We start from the raw sequence: 25,943 nt of genomic DNA, 5'->3' as shown, positions 1-25,943 counted from the left end.
AACTATTTTCTTTAACCACTTTCCTTCTTTTGGTAATAGTAACCTTTTCACTAGATCCGCATTTTATTCCTCCAAACTCATCAACCTCATTCTAATTCACTGATTCTCCTTTTACTGTTTTTCTTAGATCCACTTTTTATTCCTCCTTTCATTCTAATTCACTGATTCTCCTTTTACTGTTTTTCTTAGATCCACTTTTTATTCCTCCAAAATCATCAACCTCATTCTAATTCACTGATTCTCCTTTTACTGTTTTTCTTAGATCCACTTTTTATTCCTCCAAACTCATCAACTTCATTCTAATTCACTAATTCTCCTTTTACTGTTTTTCTTAGATCCGCATTTTATTCCTCCAAAATCATCAACCTCATTCTAATTCACTAATTCTCCTTTTACTGTTTTTCTTAGATCCGCATTTTATTCCTCCAAACTCATCAACCTCATTCTAACTCACTAATTCTCCTTTTACTGTTTTTCTTAGATCCACTTTTTATTCCTCCAAACTCATCAACCTCATTCTAACTCACTAATTCTCCTTTTACTGTTTTTTTTAGATCCACTTTTTATTCCTCCAAACTCATCAACCTCATTCTAATTCACTGATTCTCCTTTTACTGTTTTTCTTAGATCCACTTTTTATTCCTCCAAACTCATCAACCTCATTCTAATTCACTAATTCTCCTTTCACTGTTTTTTTTAGATCCACTTTTTATTCCTCCAAACTCATCAACCTCATCTCCTCCACCCAGGCATCATCAGGATTTTTAGATCATTTTATTTCTCCAAACTCATCAATAGCAATTCTAATTCACTAATTCTCCTTTTACTGTTTTTCTTAGATCCGCATTTTATTCCTCCAAACTCATCAACCTCATTCTAATTCACTAATTCTCCTTTTACTGTTTTTCTTAGATCCGCATTTTATTCCTCCAAACTCATCAACCTCATTCTAATTCACTAATTCTCCTTTTACTGTTTTTCTTAGATCCACTTTTTATTCCTCCAAACTCATCAGCTTCATCTCCCTCCACCCAGGCCTCATCGGAAACCTTCTCAGCGAATCATTTTCTTAGATCCACTTTTTATTCCTCCAAACTCATCAACCTCATTCTAATTCACTGATTCTCCTTTTACTGTTTTTTCTTAGATCCACTTTTTATTCCTCCAAACTCATCAGCTTCATCTCCCTCCACCCAGGCATCATCGGAAACCTTCTCAGCGAATCATTTTCTTTAACCACGTTCTTTCTTTCTCTAATAGCAACCTTTTCACTAATTCTCCTTTTCCTGTTTCCTTTTGATCCACTTTTTATTCCTCCAAACTCATCAGCTTCATCTCCCTCCACCCAGGCATCATCGGGAACCTTCTCAGCGAATCATTTTCATTTTCTAATAGCAATCTTTTCACTTATTCTCCTTTTCCTGTTTCCTTTTGATCCACTTTTTATTCCTCCAAACTCATCAGCTTCATCTCCCTCCACCCGGGCCTCATCGGAAACCTTCTCAGCGAATCATTTTCATTTTCTTTAACCACTTTCTTTCTCTAATAGCAACCTTTTCACTAATTCTCCTTTTCCTGTTTCCTTTTGATCCACTTTTTATTCCTCCAAACTCATCGGCTTCATCTCCCTCCACCCAGGCATCATCGGGAACCTTCTCAGCATCCTCGTGTTCCTTAAGACCAGACTCAACAGACGTACCACATCTTGCTTCCTCGCTGCTATGGCCGCTTCTGACACGCTGTTCGTGGTTCTCCTCCTCCTCCGCTTCCTCTTCCACAACCAGTCCTTCCCCGCTGCCCGCCTGGCCCTCCTAGACACGGCGGTTGGCTGCAAGATCGTGAACTATCTTGGGACCACGCATTCTACCTTCGCGAACTGGTAAGAGAGAGAGAGAGAGAGAGAGAGAGAGAGAGAGAGAGAGAGAGAGATTTGGCACATCCTCCATATTTTTTTTATTTTTATATGTACAGTGCATGCTATCATTGCTAACTGGTGAGAGAGAGAGAGAGAGAGAGAGAGAGAGAGAGAGAGAGAGAGAGAGAGAGAGAGAGAGAGAGAGAGAGAGAGAGAGAGAGAGAGAGAGAGAGAGAGTTAAGTGTGGCTTGATTGTACCGTAGACTTTAAAAAAATGAAACCTAAGAAAATTGGAGAATAAAGCGAAAACGAGAGATTGAAGGCGGCTTTACACCTGGCAATTCCTAGTCGGCAATACAGGCTCGGCAGCATTTTGGGTCTGGGTCTGGGTCTGGGTCTGGGCGCCCTTCTCGAGGCAAGTTTTCTGTAGCTGAGCGCGTCCGTCTTGTATTGCCGACTGGCGGCTGGGTACAACATGTCGGCGCCAATAAAACAAGAAATGACAGATACAGACAACAAGATTTGGAGCCGGGAGGCCGAGGCGGCATTACTAGAAGAAGTTTGGCAGCATAGATACTACTACTACTACTACTACTACTACTACTACTACTACTACTACTACTACTACTACTACTACTACTAATAATAATAATAATAATAATAATAATAATAATAATAATAATAATAATAATAAATGGATCCACAAGATAAGCTGTATGAGAAGCTGAGTTTGTGCGAGTGGCAGCAACACTACGAGAAATGTTTATCTCTTTGCGATATATCGAAGGAGGTAAGGAACGATTATTTTCGTGTATATATAATCACTATGTAATGCCTGGGAGTTGCGATGGCATGTTCCTCCCTTCTCCTTTGTTGTGAAATGCAACAATGAACAATCAATCAATACTACTTATGATAAAACTCGTTTACTTAAAGTGTTTCTACAATATTAGGCTAATGGAGCAAACTCATTGTGGTTTTAAGATATGGTAGTAGCCTTTTGGGGTGTCTGGGATGAATTCACGCCCTTGCATTCAGGTGTAAAGCCGCCTTGAGAGAGTTAAATGTGGCTTGATTGTACCGTAGACTTGAGAAAAATACGAATACTTACAAAAATTGGAGAATAAAACGAAAACGGAGAAGGAGGAGGAGGAAGAAGGGGAACTTAACAAAACCAACATAAACAAACACAACCACTAACAATAAGCCTCAAATAACATCATAACCTCCCCTAAACAGGCTAAATGTCATTAATTATAGAACGAAGGAAAACGAAATAGGAATAGGAGAAAAAATACGAAACTAACAATAATAATAATAGGCCTCAAATTTAACTATATCATAACTATCTCCCCTAAACAGGCTAACAGTGGCTTATACAACAGAGCGGTGCATCGCGGTACAGTACCCGCTGCTGAGACCTGCCCTATGCACGGTGCGACGGGCCAAGGGGACGATCCTGGCGGTGGGACTATTCGCCCTCCTCAGCAATATCTACCTCTTTGTGACCATAGGGAGGGTGGACACGGTGAGAGAGAGAGAGAGAGAGAGAGAGAGAGAGAGAGAGAGATCGATCCACTCCCTCGATCTCTACACATTCAATCCTGTTACTCCCAACTCTCCCTGTTCTGGCACTCCCTCTCTCCACACTCAATCCTACTGCTCCCAAACTCCTATATAGCTCTTAACATCAATTTAAACCCGTATATATCAAACCCCTACATAGTCCTAACATCTATATACTCCTATGTAAAACTAATCCACAGTGGGCCTAGCATCTATGTAAATCTATGTATCTCCCCCCTTCAGTTCACCTTCTGCGGCGTGCATCAGGAGTACCAACATGTGATGCGGGTGTTCCGGGTGGTTGAGGTGGTGGTGGTGGTAGCCCTGCCCTTCATTCTCATCGCTTTTATGAATGGACTCATCGCATGGAGGCTGTACGCGGTGAGAGAGAGAGAGAGAGAGAGAGAGAGAGAGAGAGAGAGAGAGAGAGATTTACATAGATTTACATAGAAAATCAGACCACACAGACCCCATGGTTCAGAGAGAAAGAGAGAGAGAGAGAGAGAGAGAGAGAGAGAGAGAGAGAGAGAGAGAGAGAGAGAGAGAGAAAAGTAAAAAAAATATTACTAAAAGAATGAAAATGAAAAAAAAAGATTAGACAGATAGATACCTAAATAGATATACACATTACCTTATTTTATTTGTATTTTTCATTACTTTGTCATTATTTCAAGTTATATTCTGGTTTATTATGCATTATTAACATATTTATTATCTTTATTATTTCTTATTTATCACATTTATTTCTTCTTTTTCTTCTTCTTCAGCATCACCGCGCGCTTCATCTCGGAATAACCGCATCCACCCAACTAGACCAAGCGAAAAAACACTCCACTTCTTCCACCTCCTCCTCCTCTTCCTCCCACTTCCCCACCTCACCCTGCCCCATCCACACCTCCACCAACCCTTCCACCTCCTACTCCACCCCGGCAGCCCACTCCACACTGTCCCTGGATGCTGTGATTAGGAGAAACATATGGGTGGGTGGTGATGGAAATGCCCCGAGGTCCGCCCCAGCCACCCCGAACGCCCTACCCCATTTCGCTTGCCCCGGAAAATCAACCGAATCCTATGCCTTGAAAGTGGTTGGGGCTTCTAGAAAACACCCCAGTGCTCTTAGAAAACAAGGAGGGGTTCTCTATCGAAGCGGGAAAGGAAGGGAGAAGGACGGAGAGGTAGAGAACAAGATGGGCCATAGTTTTCAACCTCCTCAACCTCCTCCTCCTCCTCCTCGTTTTCAGTTTCCCATTGCCAAAACAAAAGAAAACGGCACTAGAAACCACGGTGGAGAGTACAGGGTTTTCTACCGCAGTGGGAAAGGAAGGGAGACTGAAGGAGAGGTAGAGAACAAGATGGGTCATAGTTTTCTACCTCCTCCTCAAGATCCCACCGCTAGAAACCAAGATGGAGACTACAGGGTTTTCTACCGCAGCGGGAAAGGAAGGGAGACTGAAGGAGAGGTAGAGAACAAGATGGGTCATAGTTTTCTACCTCCTCAAGAAACCACCGCTAGAAACCAAGGTGGAGACTACAGGGTTTTCTACCGCTGTGGGAAAGGAAGGGAGAGTGAGGGAGAGATAGATAACAAACTAGATAACAGTTCTCTACCTCCTCCTCCTTCTCCTCCTCCTCCTCGTCATCAGTTTCTCATCGGCGCCAGAAACCAGACGAACCAGCGAAACCAAGCCAAGGCGAATCGAAACCGGGCATCTATAGTTATCATCGACCGTAGAAACCTCATCAGGACGACCACAACCACCACCACGACCACCAGGTTTCGAAAACGGACCTCAGAGACACATACCACCACCACGACCACCACCACCACCACTACCACATTGACCTGGTTTCGCTGCCTCATCAGAAACCTCCTGTTCTCTAAGAGGTCGGGGAGGCCGGTTGATACCTCCCCCTCCTCCTCCTCCTCTCCCTCCCCCTCCCCCCCTCATCACCACCACCGCCAGGGTCATCACAACACCACGAAGATGTTGATCCTGACTTCTACAATTTTTATCTTAATGCAACTTCCGAGGTAGGTAATTGTGTCTCTCTCTCTCTCTCTCTCTCTCTCTCTCTCTCTCTCTCTCTCTCTCTCTCTCTCCACCCAGTCTGGACCATATATGGGGTCTGTGTGGTCTGATTTTCTATGTAATTCTATGTAATTCTCTCTCTATGTAATTCTGTGTATGTATAACTCTATGTAATTCTCTCTCTCTCTCTCTCTCTCTCTCTCTCTCTCTCTCTCTCTCTCTCTCTCTCTCTCTCTCTCTCTCTCTCTCTCTCTCTCTCTCTCTCTCTCTCTCTCTCTCTCTCTCTCTCTCTCTCTCTCTCTCTCTTTCTCTTCTTCATCCTTCTCATTTTCCTCTTCGTCTTCTTTACGTATTTCCGATCTTCTTTCCTCCTCTTCCTCCTCCTCCTCCTATTGCTTCTTTCTCTTGATTTTTCCTCTCAATCCATCACTAACATCCTTCCTCTTCCTCTTCCTCTCTTTTCAAAGCATCACTAACAACGTTCTTATGCTCCTATGCCCATACCCTTCCTTCTCTTCCCGCCCCCCAGACACGTGATCAGGGTGTACATCGTAACGCACTACCTCGCTGACTCCCCCTCCGAGGCCGCCATGGAGGAGACCAGCGCCCTCATCCCGCTCGTGGAGGTGTTTGAGTGCCTCCACTACACCCACTCCTCCGTCAACTTCCTGCTGTACCTGCTGTGCGGCGCCACCTTCAGGCAGGCCGTGGTGGGCTACGTTAAGCAGGCTGTCTCCCGCCACCTCTGCTGCTGCTGCGCCCGCCTCTCCCCCGCCCCCGCCCGCAGCGCTGAGAGAAGGAATTAAGGGATGTATTTTAAGACACCATCGCTTCTCACATCAACTATTTCTACAGGTCATAGAGGGGATCAATCGGGTTTTCATGAGTGTTTTTTTAAGGTTCATGGCACAGAAGAAGGGTCAAACTACCACGAGGGTCATAAAACTACCCCTGGAAAGGCCTACAGCTCCTACGAAAGCGGTTAGATTAGTGGATTTATTATTATTTTTTTTTACGTCTACGCCTATAACGCCGGTAGGCTTGGTTGAGGGGCCTAGATGGTAGTTGGCCCCAAGTCCGTCATGGCGCAGGCAATTTTTTATAGTGTCGCCAGTTATGCTTGGCTCATGCTGCCCCCCGGAACTCATTCTTGATTCACTTGGACGGTTTCCTCTAGAGTCCGGGTGGATGGGTGGTCTTCAGGACAGCATGTGGGTAGTTTTAAGCCACTCGGCGGTGACTGAAAAATCCCAGGTGGTAGCGTGGGGATTCGAACTCGCGTCGTCCATCTCGCGGTGAATGCAGGCCCAGCACGCTACCACTCAGCCACCGCCTATAATAAGGACCATAGTTTCCTGGGGAGACGCTGGCTGAGTGGTTAGATTAATTAGTAGATTTAATATTATAAGTGTGTGTGTGTGTGTGTGTGTGTGTGTGTCCTTGCCCATCCCTTCCTTTCCTTATTTCCTTTTTTTTTTTTCTTTTCTTTTTCTTTCTTTCCTTTTCTTCCTTTCTTCCCATCCATCCTTCTCATCCTTTCCTTCCTTCCCTTTCTTCCTTCCTTCCTTTCCTTCTTTCCCTTCCCATCCCTTCCTTTCCTTTCCTTCCCTTTCCTTCCCATCCCATCCCTTCTCATCCTTTCCTTTCCCTTCCCTTTCCTTTCCTTCCCATCCCATCCCTTCTCATCCTTTCCCTTCCCTTCCCTTCCCATCCCCTCCTTTTTCATCCTTTCCTTTCCCTTCCCTTTCCTTCCCTTCCCATCCCATCCCTTCTCATCCTTTCCTTTCCCTTCCCTTTCCTTCCCTTCCCTTTCCTTCCCTTCCCTTCCCATCCCTTCTCATCCTTTCCTTTCCCTTCCCTTCCCAATTGTATATGTATGAATATATTTATCTATTATTTATATATCCCATTATAACACAAAATAAAACAATAGCAAAAACAATGTAAATTCCCTCAATGCTAGACAGACAACAGTAAGGTGATTTGATATTATAAGTGTGTGTGCGTGCGTGTGTGTGTGTGTGTTCTGTATGAATATATTTATCTGTTATTTATATATCCCATTATAACACAAAATAAAAAAATAGTAAAAACAATGTAAATTCCCTTAATGCTAGACAGACAACAGTAATAATAATCCCAGAAGGTGCCCGTTTTCCTCTGTCAGCCAGAGGAAAGCGGGCTCTAGCATGGCAGGGTGACAGCCGCTACCCGCGTCTCTCTCTCTCCCTCCCACCGTCTCTCTGTCTCTCCACGCCTCTGTCTCACCGCTCACACCTACCCTAAGCGCTGGTGAGTCTCTCCGAACCCCTAAAACACCTTAAATATCGCTCGGCAGGCTTAAAATGGCGGGGGTAAGGGAGGTGGGCGGGCCTGTTTTAATCCGTGTTTTTGTTTTGGTTGTAATTTAATTTTTTTTTTTTATGTGTGTGTGTGTGTTTGTTCGTTCGTGTGTGTGTGTGTGTGTGTGTGTGTGTGTGTAGGAAATGAAGGAAGCCCAAGTGTGTTATTGATATATATTTATTTCTCGTATCTATATTTTCTGTTCTTTGGAGTTGCTATTTTCCGAGCAGTGAATTATTATATTTTTCTTTACTATTTATTTACTGCACAGACCTGAAGATTTTCCATTAGCACTAGTTTGCAAAAATAGTTAATGCAGACCTATCTATCTATCTGTCTATCTATCTATCTATCTATCTGTCACTATATATATCTCTCTACTCTTTCATTCTTTTTAATATTTCTCTCTCTCTCTCTCTCTCTCTCTCTCTCTCTCTCTCTCTCTCTCTCTCTCTCTCTCTCTCTCTCTCTCTCTGTTACCAATAATAACCAATAATAACAAAAATAACAATAATAATATGGATGCTAATTCTCCACACAGTTCTTTTCCATTTCTTTTCCGTCATAGCTGTATTTTTTTTTTACAGCAAGGGCATAACAAAGAGAGAGAGAGAGAGAGAGAGAGAGAGAGAGAGAGAGAAATTATCGTGTACATATAAGGAAATAAACAGTTAGGGAAATCAAGGAAATAGTGTATGGGAAAGTAAAATCTATAGAAAAATAAAGAATATGGAAAACAACTTATTTCACCCACCAATAGTCTGTCTTAGGGCCGCTTTCACAGTTGTTTTGTTTGTTTTGATCGTTACCAATGGCGGCGATCGATGCTATAGTTTTCCACGTGAAACTGGGCTATGGGGTCGTGGCGGCTGCGGAGGAAGCGAGAGGCGTTGAGAGTGTGTGGCAAGGTGCGGGGCTAGGCTAACCCCGCAGCCAGTACCCCATCGGCCAGTTTTAAGTGGAAATTTTAAAGTGTCGATCGTCCCCATTGGTAACGATCAAGACAAAATGACTGTGAAAGCGGCCCCCTAGTCATCATGGACAGCCGAGGAAGGACATGTCACACCTTCCCTGGGCTCATTTTTATACAGTAGTGATGAGTGTGTCGATGGTGGCTGGGTAAGATATGCATGAACACACTCTCACACACACACACACACACACACACACACACACACACACTCATATCGGTCAGTTTTATGTAAGAAAGTTTAGTTGCTACACACATAGAAATATCTCACTAATTTATTAACTTACTAAATTATTTACTAACTGACTGAGTGATTGACTGACTGATTGATGTACTAACGGATTAACTGACTAACTGACAAACTAATTAAAACTAACCAACTGACACCTTCCTTCGTTCTCTCATTCTATCTCTTTTTCTCTCTCATTCTTTCTCATTTTCTCTCAATTCTTTTCCTTACTTTATTTTCCCATCCAATCTTTTCCTCTTTTCTTTCTCTTAATCTTCTGACCTACTGACCTACCTACCTATATACATACATACATACATACATAACCAACTAAATCCCTAATACATCTAATAAATAAAATAACCTAACCATTGTATAAAGATCTCTCACTACACTCTCCTCAACATGCCCTCGATAATTGGTGTGTTCATCCACTGCTCAGAGCGTAAAGATGTTTCGGAACACTTCACTCGCTTTCAGAAATACTCTAAATATTGTGTTTCCTGATGTTTTTTTTTCTATATATCTTAGTGTGTTTTGCAATGTTATGTATATGTATAGCTTTTAAAAATGATGATGTATGTTTGTAATGTGTGTTTTATGTGTTCTTATGTATGTATGTATGGAGAGAGAGAGAGAGAGAGAGAGAGAGAGAGAGAGAGAGAGAGAGAGAGAGAGAGAGAGAGAGAGAGAGAGAGAGAGAGAGAGAGAGAGAGAGAGAGAGAGAGCTCAAGGCACTCTCCTCCTCCTTCCTCCTCTCCTCCTCCTTCCTCCTTCCTCCTCCTCTTCCTCCCTCCCTCCTTTCCCTCCCTCTCTCTACTTAACCACTTCCTCATTCACTCCCTGACCACCACCACAACCACAACCACAACTACTACTACTACTACTACTACTACTACTACTACTACTACTACTACTACTACTACTACTACTACTACTACTACTACTGCTTCAAAACTCCTGGCTATTGGTATTTGGTTTGAGAGAGAGAGAGAGAGAGAGAGAGAGAGAGAGAGAGAGAGAGAGAGAGAATATCGACAGACAGGAACACACACACACACACACACATATATATAACATTATTTTTCTCTATTATAAGTACTTTGAAAATAGACAGACAGACAGACAGAAAGACATAGATATATACAGACAGCAAGGCCAACAAACACACACACACACACACACACACACACACACACACACACACACACACACACACACACACACACACACACACACACACACGTACACACAAAATAAACAAATACATAAATAACCTCAATTTGTTCTTTTTTTCCAGTACTATGCTCCCCCATCCCCCCTTCCCCCCCGGCCCTCCCCCAGCACATATCTCAGGGGTGCGGCTTCCCCCCCTCGGATCACCCCAGACACACACACTCTGAGCCTGACACACCCCAGTACACCCCAGCATCCTAACACCCCATCTCACCCTCCTCCTCCTCCTCCTCCTCCTCTATCTATATTTCTTCCTAATACTTTTTCTTTCTCCTTTATTCTTTCTTATATATATTTCCATTTGTTATTGTTTTTATTGATTTTCTTCCTCCTCCTCCTCCTTTTCCTTCCTCTCCTCCTTCTCCTCCTCTTTCTTATCTCCCTTTATTTATTTTTATTTCTCTATCTCTTCTTTATTTCTTTTCTCGGTAATATTTTTTAGTCTATCTATTTTTTCCTCTTCCTTCCTTCCTTCCTTTTGTTTATATTATTCATCTTTTTCTCTCTTTTTCATAGTTTTCCTTCTTTTTCCCTTTTTTTCTTTTCCTTGTCTTCTTTTCCTGTTTTTCTTCCTTTTATTTAGTTTTGTTCCTTTCATTTTCTCATTCTCTCTCTTCTCCTTTCTCTCTCATTCATTCTCTTTCATTTTCTCTCAATTCTTTTTCTTTCTCTGTTTTCTTATCCAATCTTATCCTCTTCTCTTTCTCCTATTCTTCCATTCTTTCCATTTTTCCATTCCATTATTTCTCTCTTTCATTCTCTGTTTCTTATCCATTTCTTCCTATTCTCTCATTTATCAAACCTTGTCAATTTCTCTTATTCTTGTTTTTTCTCCTTTATTTCCTCATTCTCTTTCTCTCTCTTTTGTCTGTTTCTTATTCTCCTTCTTTCTTCTCATATCAAATTTAATCCTATCAGTTTTTCTCTATCTCCCTCATTCTCTTTCTCCTCCTCCTCCTCTTCCTCCTTCTTCTATTCAAATCCTTCTTCCCTCCTTCCTTTCCTCTTCCTTTCTTTACACTTCTTTATCTTTCTCCTCCTCCTCCTTCTCTCCTTCTTCTCCTCCTTTCTTTTCTATTCCTTTCATCTCCTGTTATTCTGTTCCTTCCTTCCTTCTTTATCCTTCCCTTTCTTTCCTTTCCTTCCTAAATCCATATCTAATCCATTCCTTTCTTCCTTATCCTTCTCCTCCTTTTCCCTTTTCCACTCCTTTCTAAATCCATTTCCAAAACCCATTCCATCCCTGCACCCCTTACCTCATCACCCCATCCCTATAGCACACCCCCCATCACACACCCCATCACCCTCGGAGTCTGGAGTGCCTAATACCGAGTGCCTCAGTGCCAATATACATCTCGTCGACTGTATATAACAAGTTCCAGTGCCAGTGTTTTCCTTGAGCGGTTGCGTGTCGCTCGGAGAAGGGGGAGCTTACGCAAACAAGTGCCCGTTTTCTTTGTTAACGAAAGGGGCATAGAAAAAGGGGGAAAGTCGCTCAGAAAAAGGGAGGACTCTCTTAAACCTGTACCCATTCTCCCTTGTTAATTGAAAGGGGGACTTACGCAAACAAGTGCCCGTTTTCTTTGTTATTGAAAGGGGCATAGAAAAAGGGGGAAAGTCGCTCAGAAAAAGGGGGGACTCTCTTAAACCTGTGCCCATTCTCCCTTGTTAATTGAAAGGGGGACTTACTTCAACCAGTCCCAACTATCCCTTGTTAACTCAGGGTGGGATAGGTCTACAGAAAGGTTGAAAAAAATTGTTTGCCAGGAAAAATGGATGCTAGGAAAAGGCCTCAGTGAAAAGATATAAGTTATAGATGTTGAATGTTATAAGTTAAATGTTAAATGTTAAATGCTTCCCGTTGCCTCTGTAGTGTTTTCAAAGGCTTCGTTTATTGTTGTTGTTTTTGTTGACGTTTGTGAGGAATGATAAGGTTAAAGACAGCTATCTGGAACTTATAAAAGGCTGAGAAAAATAAGTGTGAGAAATATATGCACAGAAAAACCCCATTTGAAACTCATATATGCCTTTAGAAAAAATGGTTATGGAGAGAGAGGTTAGATAGCCCCTTCAGAGTTTCAATAAAAGGCTTCCGAATTAGTCTGTACAAAGGCCAAGAAAAATAAATGTGAGAAATATATGCACAGAAAAACCCATTTGACACTCATATATGCCCTTAGGAAGAAGGGTTATGGAGAGAGAGGTTAGCTAGCCCCTTCAGAGTTTCAATAAAAGGCTTCTGAATTGGTCTGCACAAAGGCCAAGAAAAATAAATGTGAGAAATATATGCACAGAAAAACCCAATTGAAACTCATATATGCCTTTAGAAAAAATGGTTATGGAGAGAGAGGTTAGCTAGCCCCTTCAGAGTTTCAATAAAAGGCTTCTGAATTGGTCTCTACAAAGGCCAAGAAAAATAAATGTGAGAAATATATGCACAAAAAACCCCCATTTGACACTCATATATGCCCCTAGGAAGAATGGTTATGGAGAGAGAGGTTAGATAGCCCCTTCAGAGTTTCAGTATCCCCTTCAAAGGTTCAAATAGCCCCTTCAGAGGTCAGAAAGGCCCATCATTCCATTCCCATCTCCTTCATCCCTTTCTGTAAACATTCACGCCCCTCTCCATTCATTCCCTTTGCTTCCCTTCCCTTTCCTTTCTCTTCCCTTCCCTTCAGTTTCCTTCTCTTCCCTTCCCTTCTCTTCCTTTCATTTCCCTCACCTTCCCTTCTCTTCCCTTCCCTTCAGTTCCCTTCTCTTCCCTCACCTTCCATTCTCTTCCCTTCCCTTCCCTTCAGTTCCCTTTTCTTCCCTCACCTTCCCTTCTCCTCCCCAGTCACTCCCTTCATCCTTACCCTAACCTAACCTAACCTAACCTAACCTAACCTAACACAACCTTACTCTAACCTAACCTAACCTAACACAACTCTTATCAGACCCTAACACCACATAGCGTACGCCTCACACCACTGACCCTAACACCCCACCACACCACCACCACACCTCCCCAAGACTCCTCCCCCACCACCACCATGCTGTGCCACGCCGCAGCCCTCCTGGCGGACATGCTGTGGGACTTCCCCTCGGCCATACCGCTCACCATCGCCATTCTCCTCGCTGCTCTGTACCTCCACCGAACATACGCCTTCTGGGAGAACCGAGGTGTGCCGGGCCCCAAGCCGCTATGGGTGCTTGGGAACGTGTATCCGCGTCTCCGTGCGTCCGTGTCCCTGGCCGCGTTTGACCAGGAGATGTACGAGCGACACGGGGGAAGGTGGATGTGTGGGTACTATGAGTTCACCAAGCCGTGCCTCATGGTGGGTGATGTCCAGCTGCTAAAACACGTCATGGTGAAGGACTTCGACCACTTCACGGACCGCAGGTGAGAGGGGGAGGGAGAGGGAGAGGGAGGGAGGGATAGAACCATTAGGAGAGGGAGGGAGGGAGGGAGATGGGAGGGATAGAACCATTAGGAGAGGGAGGGAGGGAGGGAGATGGGAGGGATAGAACCCTGAGGAGAGGGAGGGAGGTAGGGAGATGGGAGGGATATAATCATTAGGAGAGGGAGGGAGGGAGGGAGATGGGAGGGATAGAATCATTAGGAGAGAGAGGGAGGGAGGGAGGGAAGAAGAGAGAGAGAGGAAGTTGGGAGAGATAGAATCATTAGGAGAGGGAGAGAGGGAGGGAGGGAGAGAGAGAGAGGAAGATGGGAGGGATAGAATCATTAGGAGAGGGAGGGAGGGAGGGAGGGAAGGAGAGAGAGAGGAAGATAGGAGGGATAGAGGGAGGGAGAGAGGGAAGGAGAGAGAGCGAGGAAGAGGGAGAGGGATAGAAAAGGCAGAGGAAGAGAGAGAGAGTTAAAAAGATAAAAAAAAAGAGGACCATTTATAGAGAGAGAGAGGATTGAAAGGAAGATGAGAAGGGAAAAGGGTAGAGAGGGAAAGGGAGAAAGAGATAGGGAGTGATGCGTACAGAGGAAAAGAAAGGGAGGAAAAAGGGGAAAGAGAGGTGTGAGAAGGGAAGGGAAAGCTTGTGATATAGGCAAAGGAAATGGCTTAGAAAGGGAGAGCTTTTAACGCGGGTAAAGAAAATAACAGAGAATGAGAGAGCTTGCAGTGCAGGTGACTCTCGATTGACGCGAGTATTGTGTCCTTGAAGAGGTCGCGTAAATCAAAAACAATGTAAATCAAACAAGAGGTCGGTTTGTACCTTTATTGCCTACTGTATCACTCTGACTCCTCTCCCTCTCGTGGTTCCTCCTCTGGCTGCCCTTCCCCTCGTGGTAGCACAGCAGCGAGGGTGTTGTTGTTGAGTAGCGTGGCAGCGTGGGTACTGTTTTGTTGTTCAAGTGGCGCGCGGGAAGAACTGAGCTCAGCTGTGTGGCCGCGGCGCCGTGTGAGTCCAGTTGCGTGAGACATCTGGTGGCCACTCCATAAAATATCACGTATAAGTGAAAAAAATATGTAAATTAAACATTTATTTGGATTTTGGACCTCGCGTTATTTAAAAAACGCGTAAACCAAACTCGCGTAAATCGAGAGTTACCTGTATCAGTAATTCCACATCTCAATAATTACAACAACATTAATAATACTGAACGGCAGACTTAACGACCCTCATTCCCAGCTTCGTGACCTTCAACGAGCCCGTGATGGACCACATGCTGCTGGGGCTGAAGGGCGGAATGTGGAAGGCCGTGCGCTCCGTCATGACCCCAACCTTCAGCTCCGGCAAGGTCAAACACACGCTGCAGCTGGTCAAGGACTGTGCCAAGAACCTGGTCACGTACTTCAACAAGGAGCTCGACAAAGGGTAGGTTAAGTTAGGTTAGGTTAGGTTAAGGAAGGTCAGGTGTGTGTTTTTTTTCAGAACCTGGTCATGAACTTCAACAAGGATCTCGACAAAGGGTGGGTTAAGTTAGGTTAGGTTAGGTTAAGGAAGGTTAGGTTAGGGTAGGTTAAGTTAGGTTAGGTTAGGTTAAGGAAGGTCAGGTGTGTGTTTTTTTCAGAACCTGGTCGTGAACTTCAACAAGGATCTCGACAAAGGGTGGGTTAAGTTAGGTTAGGTTAGGTTAAGGAAGGTTAGGTTAGGTTAGGTTAGGTTAGGTTAAGGAAGGTCAGGTTTTTTTTTTTTTCAGAACCTGGTCACGTACTTCAAGGAGCTCGACAAAGGGTGGGTTAAGTTAGGTTAGGTTAGGTTAAGGAAGGTTAGGTTAGGTTAGGTTAGGTTAGGTTAGGTTAAGGAAGGTCAGGTGTGTGTTTTTTTCAGAACCTGGTCATGAACTTCAACAAGGATCTCGACAAAGGGTGGGTTAAGTTAGGTTATTGAAGGTTAGGTTAGGTTAGGTTAGGTTAAGGAAGGTCAGGTGTGTGTTTTTTTCAGAACCTGGTCATGAACTTCAACAAGGATCTCGACAAAGGGTGGGTTAGGTTATGTTAGGAAAGGTCAGCTGTTTTTTTTTGTTTGTTTGTTTATTTGTTTTCTTATACAGTAATTTATCTATTTATAATGAGAGGTGTGTGTGTGTGTGTGTGTGTGTGTGTGTGTGTGTGTGTGTGTGTGTGTGTGTGTGTTATCTACTTTATTATGCTGTTCTCATTTTCTTTTCCATTCTTTTAATTTATTTCTTCTCTTTTTCTCTACTTCTTCCTTTCTTTTCCTTTTTCCGTTTTCCGTTCTGTCAAAATCTAAGCTGTGCCACTCACCAATAGTTCATCATCATCATCATCATTATCATCATCATCATCACCATCATCATCATCATCACCATCATCATCATCATCATCATCATCATCATCATCATCATCGTTTACCCTCCATGTATTCCCTATGGTGGAGTTGTACGGGACATGAGCCTCCTCCACTGTTGCCGGTCCATAGCCATTTCTTCCGTGATGTTCCGCCTCCTCCTATCTTCCTCCACCACCTTTCTCCACGTCTTCCTCGGCCTTCCCAGTGGTGGTCATCTGCGCTCTACCTCAAAGTTCAATGCTTGTCCCAGGATGTGTTCTACTCTTCTCCTCGCATGCCCAAACCACCTTAATCTGGTCTAACTCACTCACTCACCAATATTTCTCTACGGTAACATTTTTCATATTTTTTTAACTTTTTCAACTTCTTTTTTTCGTCTCGGCCTCGTGCGTGAGTCTCATTGTCGTGTGTTGCAGGTCGTCCGTGTTTGAGATGAAGGAGGTCTACGGGATGTTCACCATGGACACCATCGCCAGTATTGCCTTCGGCGTCAGCAGCGACACACTCAACAACACGGAGGTACGGTATTTAGTTCACCTAATCATAGTGTACAGGGCCTGAGGTAAGCTGGGGTAGTCATGTCTGCTTGTATGTGTTTATCCAAGCTCTCATTCTCTCTATCTTTCACTGTCATCTCTTATTGTCACATCTCTCCCCTTTTGTCCTTCATCTCAATCCTATCTCTCTCTATCCTACCTCTCCTTTATTCTCGCTATCTTCTTTTTGTATTATTTTGTCATATCTCTTTTGTATCTGTCTCCCTTCCGTCATCATCTCAATCCTATCTCTCTCTATCTCTCCTCTCCTTCATTCTCTCTCTCTCTCACGCTCATTCTATTTCTCCGTTTTTTTCTCTCCTCTCACAATCATCTCTATTTCTTCATTCTCTTACCCCTTTTCCCTCTTCCTCCTTCCCATCATCATCTCAATCCTATCTCTCTCTATCCCTCTTTATTCCTTCATCTTTTTATCCTTCTTCCTCTTCCTCTTCACTATTCTCATTCTCTCTTGCTCTCAGTATCGTCACTTTCACCTCTCTCACACACTTTCACATTCTCTCTCTTCGTGTCGTCAGAATGAGTTCTCGGCAGCAGCAGCGCGATTCTTCTCCCCGGCCCCTAAGTGGAAGCGTCCGTTCATCTTCCTGCAGTTCCTCAAGCCCCACATCGCCAAACGCCTGCACCTCAACTTCATCGACCGAACCCCAATACACTTCTTCTCTAAGGTAAGGGGAGGGGGTAACAAGGGGGTTGATTATAAGAAAGTGAGTTTTTATTTTTTGGGGTAGACCTAACTAGATGACTGTTTTCTGTTATGCATTTTACTGAGCTATTTTCCACCTCAACTTCATCGACCGAACCCCAATACTCTTCTTCTCTAAGGTAAGGGGAGGGGGGGTAACAAAGGGACAGGGGCAAGGGGGTGATTATAAGGAAAGTGGGTTTTAATTTTTGGGTAGACTTAACTAGATGGCTGTTTTCTTTTCTACATTTTACTGAGCTGTTTGCTGAGGAGGTTTTGTTGGGAGTATTTTTGGAATGTTTTTGTGGGTGTGTAGAGTGTTGAAAATAGGGGAAAGGGAGGAGGAGAAGGAGGAGGAGGAGGAGGAGGAGGAGGAGGAGGAGGAGGAGGAGGAGGAGGAGGAGGAGGAGGAAGAATATAGGAGGAAAGACTTAAGTTATGGGATTAATAAAACACACCTAACCTAACCTAACCTAACCTAACCTAAGGAGGAGGAGGAGGATGAGGAAGAATATAGGAGGAAAGACTTAAGTTATGGGATTAATAAAACACACCTAACCTAACCTAACCTAACCTAAGGAAGAGGAGAAGAAGGAGGAGGAGTGACAACAAGGAAGAAAGATTAGTTACAAGAATAAAGGAGAAAAGAATTAAGTTTTAAGATTAGTAAAACACACCTAACGTAAGGAAGAGAAGAAGAAGGAGGAGGAGGAGGAGGAGTGATAACAAGGAAGAAAGATTAGTAACAAAAATAAAGGAGAAAGGACCTAACCTAACTTAACCTAACCTAACCTAACCTAACCTAAAGAGGAAGAGAAGGAGAAGAACGCAGCAATACCAGTAGTAGTAATAACAGACTTACACACACACACTCCATCCAACCTCTTCTAGGCCTTCCTCTCACTCTCACCCCACTCACTTCAGCCGTCCGCACCCTTTTTGTCTGATGTTCCTCACCCATTCCTACCATATGCCCACACCACCTCAGCACCCTCTGATCCACCCTTTCAGACAGCTTTCTCACCACTTCCGCAGCAATACCAGTAGTAGTAATAACAGACTTACTCACACACACACACATCTCCCTCAGGTGGTGACGGACACAATGAAATACAGGCAGGAGAACAACCTCCGACGCAGCGACTTCCTGCAGCTGCTCCTGGACGCTCAGCTGCAGGAACAGACCAACAACAACAAGAGCTGCCCTTCGCCTGGACCAGCTCCCGGCAAGATGACCAACCAAGGTATGCGCCCCTATGCTGTAATTACCTAGTTGTGGTTTTACAGGGCCTGGGCTTACACTTATGTGGTCCCGTTTTCGTGTCTGTATTTGTTCAACTTTTCCTTAACCCGTCCGCTGCGATTGGCACGGATTTGGCCTTCACTGGTAGCCTGATAACATATACTCCCAGGTCTTTCTCTGCCTCTGTGGTGGATAGTAGAGTGTTTCCCATGTGGTATTGGTGTGCTGGATATCCCTTCATTGGTAGCCTGGTAACATACACTCCCAGGTCTTTCTCTGCCTCTGTGGTGGATAGTGGAGTGTTTCCCATGTGGTATTGGTGTGCTGGATATCCCCTCCCAAGGTGCAGGACTTTACATTTTCTTCATTGACTTCCAGCAGCCACTTTTTGCTCCACTCCTGTAGCTTGGTGAGGTCTTCTGGTAGGGGGTCCGCAGCCAAGGGGTTAAAGCAAATTTGGCCCGTCGCTGCTACCGGGTTAAAGAAATTCATGGATAGTTTCAGAAGACGATAGGTTCCTACATTATGAGCTTGACGTTTAGTAGGTTGGAACAATGTTATATGACTCACTAACCTGTACTCCCTTCTCTCTCTCTCTCTTTCTCTCACCACCAACACCACCACCACTATCGCCAACACCACCACCGAAACTACCTCCAAAACTTTCATTACCACCACCAAAACTACCACTGCAACCACCACCACTATTGCCAACACTGAAACTACACCCAAAACTCTCACTACCACCACCAAAACTACCACTAACAACAAAAACATGACCACTACCACCACCAAAACTACCACCACCACTATTGTCAACACTGAAACTACCACCATAACTCTCACTACCACCACCAAAACTACCACTAACTAACCACTAACTAACAACAAAAACATCACCAATACCACCACCAAAACTACAACAACCACCACCACCACTACCACCACCACCACCACTGCAGTCCTCACCGACCTAGTCATCACCGCCCAGTGTGTCCTCTTCTACATCGCCGGCTACGACACCACCGCCACCACCCTCAGCTTCCTCTCCTACTGCCTCGCGCTGCACCCTGACGTACAGCAGCGGTGCATGACGGAGATAGACACGGTGCTGGAGCGACATGACGGACAGGTGACATACGAGGCGCTCACCGAGATGACGTACTTGGATATGGTGTTTGCCGGTGAGTATGTTTATTTATTTATTTTTTACAGTATAGGAAAAAGTTCAAGGGCAAAAATAAGGAAACAATAAGGAAACAGTAGGGAAACAATAAGGAAACAGTAGGGAGATAATAAGGAAACAGTAGGGAGATAATAAGGAAACAGTAGGGAAACTAAGGAAACAGTAGGGAGATAATAAGGAAACAGTAGGGAAACTAAGGAAACAGTCAGGAAACAATAAGGAAACAGTAGGGAAACTAAGGAAACAGTCAGGAAACAATAAGGAAACAGTAGGGAAACAATAAGGAAACAGTAGGGAAACAATAAGGAAACAGTAGGGAAACTAAGGAAACAGTAAGGAAACAATAAGGAAACAGTAGGGAAACTAAGGAAACAGTCAGGAAACAATAAGGAAACATTTATTTTATACCAGAGAAAGGAAACAACGGGGAAAAAAGTGCGTCAGAAAAGTGAGTGCGTGTGTGAGTGTGTGTGTGTGTGTGTGTGTTTTTGGTTGTGAGTGTATGTGTGTGTGTTTCCTGGTGTCTGTGTATCTGAGTGAGTGTGTGTGTGTGTGTGTGTTTCCTGGTGTGTGTGTGTGTGTGTGTGCGTTTCAAAATATGTAGAAACTCCGCTCGGACTTTCACATAACAAAACACACAATCATACCACCACCATCACCACCACCACCAACTTAGTCACTCCCCCGGGCCCTAATCAACCCCCTTCCGCTCCTCCCTACCCAGAGACACTGAGGCTTTACCCCCCGGCGCCCCGAGTGGACAGGACGGTGACCAAAGATTACAGGGTACCGGGCACGGACATCACCCTTCCTGCTGGTCTGAAAGTTATAATTTCTATCTATAGGTGAGTGGTGGAGCGGGATGGTGTTTGTTTTGGCCCTCTTCTTCTTCTTCTTCTTCTTCTTCCTCTTCTTCTTTTTCCTCTTCTTCTTCTTCTTTCTCATTCTCTTGTTTTTCATCTTTTTCCTCTTCTTCTTCCTCTTCTTCCTCCTTCTCATTCTCTTCTTTTTCATCTTTTTCCTTCTCCTCCTCTTCTTCCTTTTCCTCTTCTTCCTCCTCCTCCTCCTCCTCCTCATATTTCTCTTCCTTTTCCTCTTCCTCTTTATCTTTTTTTTTCCTCCTCTTCATCTTCCTCCTCCTCTCCTTCCTCTTCCTTTTCATCATTTTCCTCCTCCTCTTCCTCCTCCTCCTCCTCCTACTCCCCCAATTCTACTACTACTATTACTACTACTACTACTTTGCTTCCCATGTAACTATTGATATGAGTGTTCCTTGTTATTCCTTTAATTTTGTCTATAAACATGCAGAAAACACGCCAATCCATCCCTCCTTTCCATTAATATTTTTGCCTATAAGTCTGTAAAAATCTATATCAACATTTCCTCTGTTTATTTATATTTATGCGTTTATTTCTATTTATTTCCAGCATCCACCGGGACCCAAGACACTACCCCAACCCGACGCACTTCGACCCCGAGCGGTTCTCCCCGGAAAACAAGGCGACGCGCTCTCCGATGGCGTACATGCCCTTCGGAAGCGGCCCCCGGAACTGTATTGGTGAGGCGCCGTTCTTTACACACACACACACACACACACACACACACACACACGCACATGCACTTTCCCTCAATCTCTCTTGTTCATTCTCTTCACAGACTCATTCGTTCATTCATTCTTATTATGTCCAAATCATTTCTGTGTACCATTTTTAACTTTTTATTCCTCTTAAAATTTCACTCCTTTTGCTTGTGGACTTTATATTTTTACTATCATCATCATTATTATTATTATTATTATTAGTACTTCTATTTTCGTCATCATTCACCAGCACAAAAAGGAAACAATAATAAAAAAGCCCGCTACTCGCTGCTCCTAAAAAAAATAAAGAATCAAAAGAGGTGGCCGATAGAGAGGTCAATTATATATCATTACACATTTTCATTTATCATTATCATTTCAACTTTCTCCCTCTCCTCCTCCTCCTTCTGCTCCTCCTCCAGGCATGAGGTTCGCGCTGATGGAGGCCAAGATCGCGGCCGTGTGTCTGCTTCAAGAATTCGCCTTCATCCCCAGCAAGAGAACGCAGGTGCCCATTAAGCTTGAGAAACGCAGCGGACTTCTCAAGGCGGAGGACGGCGTGTGGGTCAGGCTGGCCAAGAGGTCGTAAGGGGGAACCGTAACATTGTAAGCCTTATATGTGTGTGTGAGAGGGAGAGAATGTACAAGAATGGGAGAGAGAAAATGTACAAGGTTGCCAAGAGGTCGTAAGGGGGAACCGTAACATTCTGGGCCTTATGTGTGTGTGCGAGGGAGAGAGAGAGAGAGAGAGAGAGAGAGAGAGAGAGAGAGAGAGAGAGAGAGAGAGAGAGAGAGAGAGAGAGAGAGAGAGAGAGAGAGAGAATGGCTACAAAAACGCTACAACTGTGGGTCTTATCTCTAAGCGTGTGTGTGTGTGTGTGTGTGTGTGTGTGTTATAGCTAGAGAAAGGGAGAGAGTGAGAGAGAGAGAGTGAATATACAAGGTTCCCGATCATAAACACACACGTACCATCGTTCTGAAAGTCTAAAACGACCCAATAATCCGTGAATCTCAGACTGCGTAGTGAAGGTCTTGTTTCGGCAATGCATACTCTTCCCTTGCTGTGATACGAGGAGGGTTGTCGACTGAAGGAAATCACGAAACAGGTCATTCTTCAAGCATCATGTCATTTCAAGGAGACCGTTTTTGTTCCCCTCGCATAATATCACTCACTGGATACCGGTACAAGAACAAAGCATGATCAAGACTAGTTTAATCCTGCGCCGTAACATCGAGTGTGATCGACTGACGAAATCAATCAAAATAAAAATAGAAATGGGATGTGGAAGGAGGACAAGAAGAATGGTTGGAAAAGTGAGGATATATAGTGTGTTTTAAGAATGTGAACAGGTATGTGATATGAAGTGCCGAGAATGTGAAAGAGGAAAATGTGTTGATGAAAAGAAGGAAGGTTTTAATAATCAGAAATCAGTGTGATCGAAACCCTTACAAGTGAAACAAAGGAAGTACAATGACAGTGAAGGAAGAAAGGTTTCGATTGTATATTTAGACTCTGAACACGTTATCGAAAGCCTTACAGATGAGACAGAGAAGGAAGTATGTTGTCAGTGAAGGAAGAAAGGTTTCGATTGTATATTTAGACTGTGAACACGTTATCGAAAGCCTTACAGATGAGACAGAGAAGGAAATATATTGACAGTGAAGAAAGAAAGGTTTCGATTGTATATTTAGACTGTGAACACATGATCGAAAGCCTTACAGATGAGACAGAGAAGGAAATATGTTGTCAGTGAAGGAAGAAAGGTTTCGATTGTATATTTAGACTGAACACGTTATCGAAAGCCTTACAGATGAGACAGAGAAGGAAATACATTGACGGTGAAGGAAGAAAGGTTTCGATTGTATATTTAGACTCTGAACACGTTATCGAAAGCCTTACAGATGAGACAGAGAAGGAAATACATTGACGGTGAAGGAAGAAAGGTTTCGATTGTATATTTAGACTGTGAACACGTAATCGAAAGCCTTACAGATGAGACAGGGAAGGAAATAAATTGACGGTGAAGGAAGAAAGGTTTCGATTGTGTATTTAGACTTTGAACACGTTATTGAAAGCCTTACAGATGAGACAGAGAAGGAAATACATTGACGGTGAAGGAAGAAAGGTTTTGATTGTATATTTAGACTCTGAACACGTTATCGAAAGCCTTACAGATGAGACAGAGAAGGAAATACATTGACGGTGAAGGAAGAAAGGTTTCGATTGTATATTTAGACTCTGAACACGTTATTGAAAGCCTTACAGATGAGACAGAGAAGGAAATACATTGACGGTGAAGGAAGAAAGGTTTTGATTGTATATTTAGACTCTGAACACGTTATTGAAAGCCTTACAGATGAGACAGAGAAGGAAATACATTGACGGTGAAGGAAGAAAGGTTTCGATTGTATATTTAGACTCTGAACACGTTATCGAAAGCCTTACAGATGAGACAGAGAAGGAAATACATTGACGGTGAAGGAAGAAAGGTTTCGATTGTATATTTAGACTCTGAACACGTTATCGAAAGCCTTACAGATGAGACAGAGAAGGAAATACATTGACGGTGAAGGAAGAAAGGTTTCGATTGTATATTTAGACTGTGAACACGTTATCGAAAGCCTTACAGATGAGACAGGGAAGGAAATACATTGACGGTGAAGGAAGAAAGGTTTCGATTGTATATTTAGACTGTGAACACGTAATCGAAAGCCTTACAGATGAGACAGGGAAGGAAATACATTGACGGTGAAGGAAGAAAGGACTCGATTGTATATTTAGACTCTGAACACGTTATCGAAAGCCTTACAGATGAGACAGAGAAGGAAGTATGTTGTCAGTGAAGGGAGAAAGGTTTCGATTGTATATTTAGACTCTGAACACGTTATTGAAAGCCTTACAGATGAGACAGAGAAGGAAATACATTGACGGTGAAGGAAGAAAGGTTTCGATTGTATATTTAGACTGTGAACACGTAATCGAAAACCTTACAGATGAGACAGTGAAGGAAATACATTGACAGTGAAGGAAGTAAGGTTTCGATTGTATATTTAGACTCTGAACACGTTATCGAAAGCCTTACAGATGAGACAGGGAAGGAAACACATTGACGGTGAAGGGAGAAAGGATTCGATTGCATTATGAACATGAACTTGCGATCGAAAACCCTACAAAAGGTAAAGAAAGGGAGGCGTGTCAGGAGGAAAACAAGGAGGGCGTTAATGGCAAGAATTCACTGTGTACCAAGAATGAGAATGTGATCGGAAACCCTACGGAATATAAACAAAGGAACATTCAGTCAACAATTCCGTGTATTAAGAACAAAATACGTGATTGGATGACCTGGAAATAAGAAAGTGAGTGAAATAGTGAGAGAGAGAGAGAGAAAGTACAAGGTTTCCGATTATACTTGTGTGTTGATGACAAGGAGAGAGAGAGGGAGAGAGCGCAAGAAGGTGCCTGATCATATACTCACAGATTTTACGTTACTCTGAAAGGCTACGAAAATAAGAAACAGAGTGACACACTGGAAATACAAGAAACCGAGTCTGCAAACAGGAAATCAATGTCGCAACAGAGTCTTCCCATCACGTCACTGCACTCGTTAAGCTAATCTCCCACACAGACACACATCACAGCCCTTTGAGTTGAGGACATCGTGGTGGGTTGGGTGGGTGAGAGGCCTTGCAAATTACCCAGCGCATGAAGGTTGATACGTGTTAGGGAGTTAAGTAATGCACTGTATCATGTGATGGTTCGATATCCGCCCGGGTTCAAGACTTTCTGTTGGGTGAGGCTTGAATTTAAGTCCACAAAGAGATAACAGGCTTTCTCTAGGGCAGCTGTTGGATGTAAGCCTTGCAGGAGTTTGCAGTCTTTCTCTGTTGGTCAGTAGTTCAACTTAAGCCCAGAAAGAGATAACAGGCTTTCTCCATAGGGCAGCTGTTGGATGTAAGCCTTGCAGGAGTTTACGTCTTTCTCTGTGGGTCAGTAGTTCAACTTAAGCCCAGAAAGAGATAACAGGCTTTCTCCATAGGCCAGCTGTTGGACGTAAGCCTAGCAGGAGTTTGCAGTCTTTCTCTGTGGGTCAGTAGTTCAACTTAAGCCCACAAAGAGGTTATAGGCTTTCTCCATAGGCCAGCTGTTGGACATAAGCCTAGCAGGAGTTTGCAGTCTTTCTCTGTTGGTCAGTAGTTCAACTTAAACCCAGACAGAGGCCACACTTTCTCTATAAGGCAGTGATCGAATGCTAGCCTGGCAGTTTACAGTCTATCTCTTTCGCCTAATGTACAAGAGGCTTAGAACAAGGCTTTCTCAATAGGGCAATGTTTCAACCTTAACCGAAGATATCACAGTCTTTTTAGCCTAACATCTGAGAGGCTTACAAACAAGGCTTCTTCTATTGGGCGATGTTTGAACCTTAACCGAAGATATCACAGTCTTTATAGCCTAACATATGAGAGGCTTACAACAACTTCTCTAACATGGGCTTCTACAAATGTTTGAACCTTAACCGAAGATATCACAGTCTTTATAGCCTAACATGTGAGAGGCTTACGAACAAGGCTTCTTCTACTGGGCGATGTTTGAACCTTAACCGAAGATATCACAGTCTTAATAGCCTAACATGTGAGAGGCTTACAAACAAGGCTTCTTCTACTGGGCGATGTTTGAACCTTAACCGAATAGTCTTTTCTTTTCTAAGAGGACAA

At 43.5% G+C, this 25,943-nt stretch overlaps 2 protein-coding genes and 4 long non-coding RNA genes across 7 annotated transcripts in view; 4 read left to right on the top strand and 2 right to left on the bottom strand.

Moving 5' to 3' along the window:
* LOC126984498 (uncharacterized) overlaps window positions 1–6,883 on the top strand; it is a 7,368-nt gene extending 485 nt beyond the window's left edge. Inside the window, exons 2-6 of the mRNA XM_050838213.1 lie at window positions 1,639–1,879; window positions 3,218–3,383; window positions 3,665–3,802; window positions 4,189–5,453; window positions 5,981–6,883. Coding sequence (XP_050694170.1) covers window positions 1,639–1,879; window positions 3,218–3,383; window positions 3,665–3,802; window positions 4,189–5,453; window positions 5,981–6,257 — 2,087 coding nt within the window. The 3' untranslated portion in view covers window positions 6,258–6,883. The remainder of the gene's footprint in view (window positions 1–1,638; window positions 1,880–3,217; window positions 3,384–3,664; window positions 3,803–4,188; window positions 5,454–5,980) is intronic.
* Window positions 6,884–12,991: 6,108 nt separating this feature from the next.
* On the bottom strand, window positions 12,992–13,260 carry LOC126984496 (uncharacterized). Its single transcript, XR_007736848.1, has 2 exons — window positions 13,152–13,260; window positions 12,992–13,105 (listed from the first exon to the last, which is right to left on the bottom strand). It is a non-coding gene; the product is annotated as an uncharacterized LOC126984496 (long non-coding RNA).
* Window positions 13,248–22,034, top strand: LOC126984493 (cytochrome P450 6B7-like). Its single transcript, XM_050838211.1, has 9 exons — window positions 13,248–13,611; window positions 14,856–15,041; window positions 16,397–16,499; window positions 17,056–17,205; window positions 18,313–18,466; window positions 19,428–19,649; window positions 20,376–20,496; window positions 21,079–21,209; window positions 21,653–22,034. Exons 1-9 carry the CDS (start codon window positions 13,262–13,264, stop codon window positions 21,817–21,819), a joined length of 1,584 nt encoding a protein of 527 aa, XP_050694168.1. The 5' UTR covers window positions 13,248–13,261; the 3' UTR covers window positions 21,820–22,034.
* LOC126984497 (uncharacterized) lies at window positions 18,479–19,347 on the top strand. The gene is made up of 2 exons (XR_007736849.1): window positions 18,479–18,634; window positions 18,734–19,347. It is a non-coding gene; the product is annotated as an uncharacterized LOC126984497 (long non-coding RNA).
* On the bottom strand, window positions 21,985–25,912 carry LOC126984495 (uncharacterized). 2 transcript variants are annotated; one of them, XR_007736847.1, is made up of 3 exons: window positions 25,740–25,912; window positions 24,218–25,650; window positions 21,985–22,854 (listed from the first exon to the last, which is right to left on the bottom strand). It is a non-coding gene; the product is annotated as an uncharacterized LOC126984495 (long non-coding RNA). The 2 variants fall into 2 exon arrangements; XR_007736846.1 differs by lacking the exon at window positions 21,985–22,854 and adding an exon at window positions 23,798–23,944.
* On the top strand, window positions 23,259–24,412 carry LOC126984494 (uncharacterized). Its single transcript, XR_007736845.1, has 4 exons — window positions 23,259–23,356; window positions 23,448–23,538; window positions 23,630–23,902; window positions 24,267–24,412. It is a non-coding gene; the product is annotated as an uncharacterized LOC126984494 (long non-coding RNA).
* Window positions 25,913–25,943: the final 31 nt, after the last annotated feature.

This window comes from Eriocheir sinensis, chromosome 57, assembly GCF_024679095.1.
Source record: "Eriocheir sinensis breed Jianghai 21 chromosome 57, ASM2467909v1, whole genome shotgun sequence".
NCBI classification, from domain to species: domain Eukaryota; kingdom Metazoa; phylum Arthropoda; class Malacostraca; order Decapoda; family Varunidae; genus Eriocheir; species Eriocheir sinensis.
Note: the sequence above shows the minus strand (reverse complement) of the source record. Positions and strands in the feature narration are given on the sequence as shown.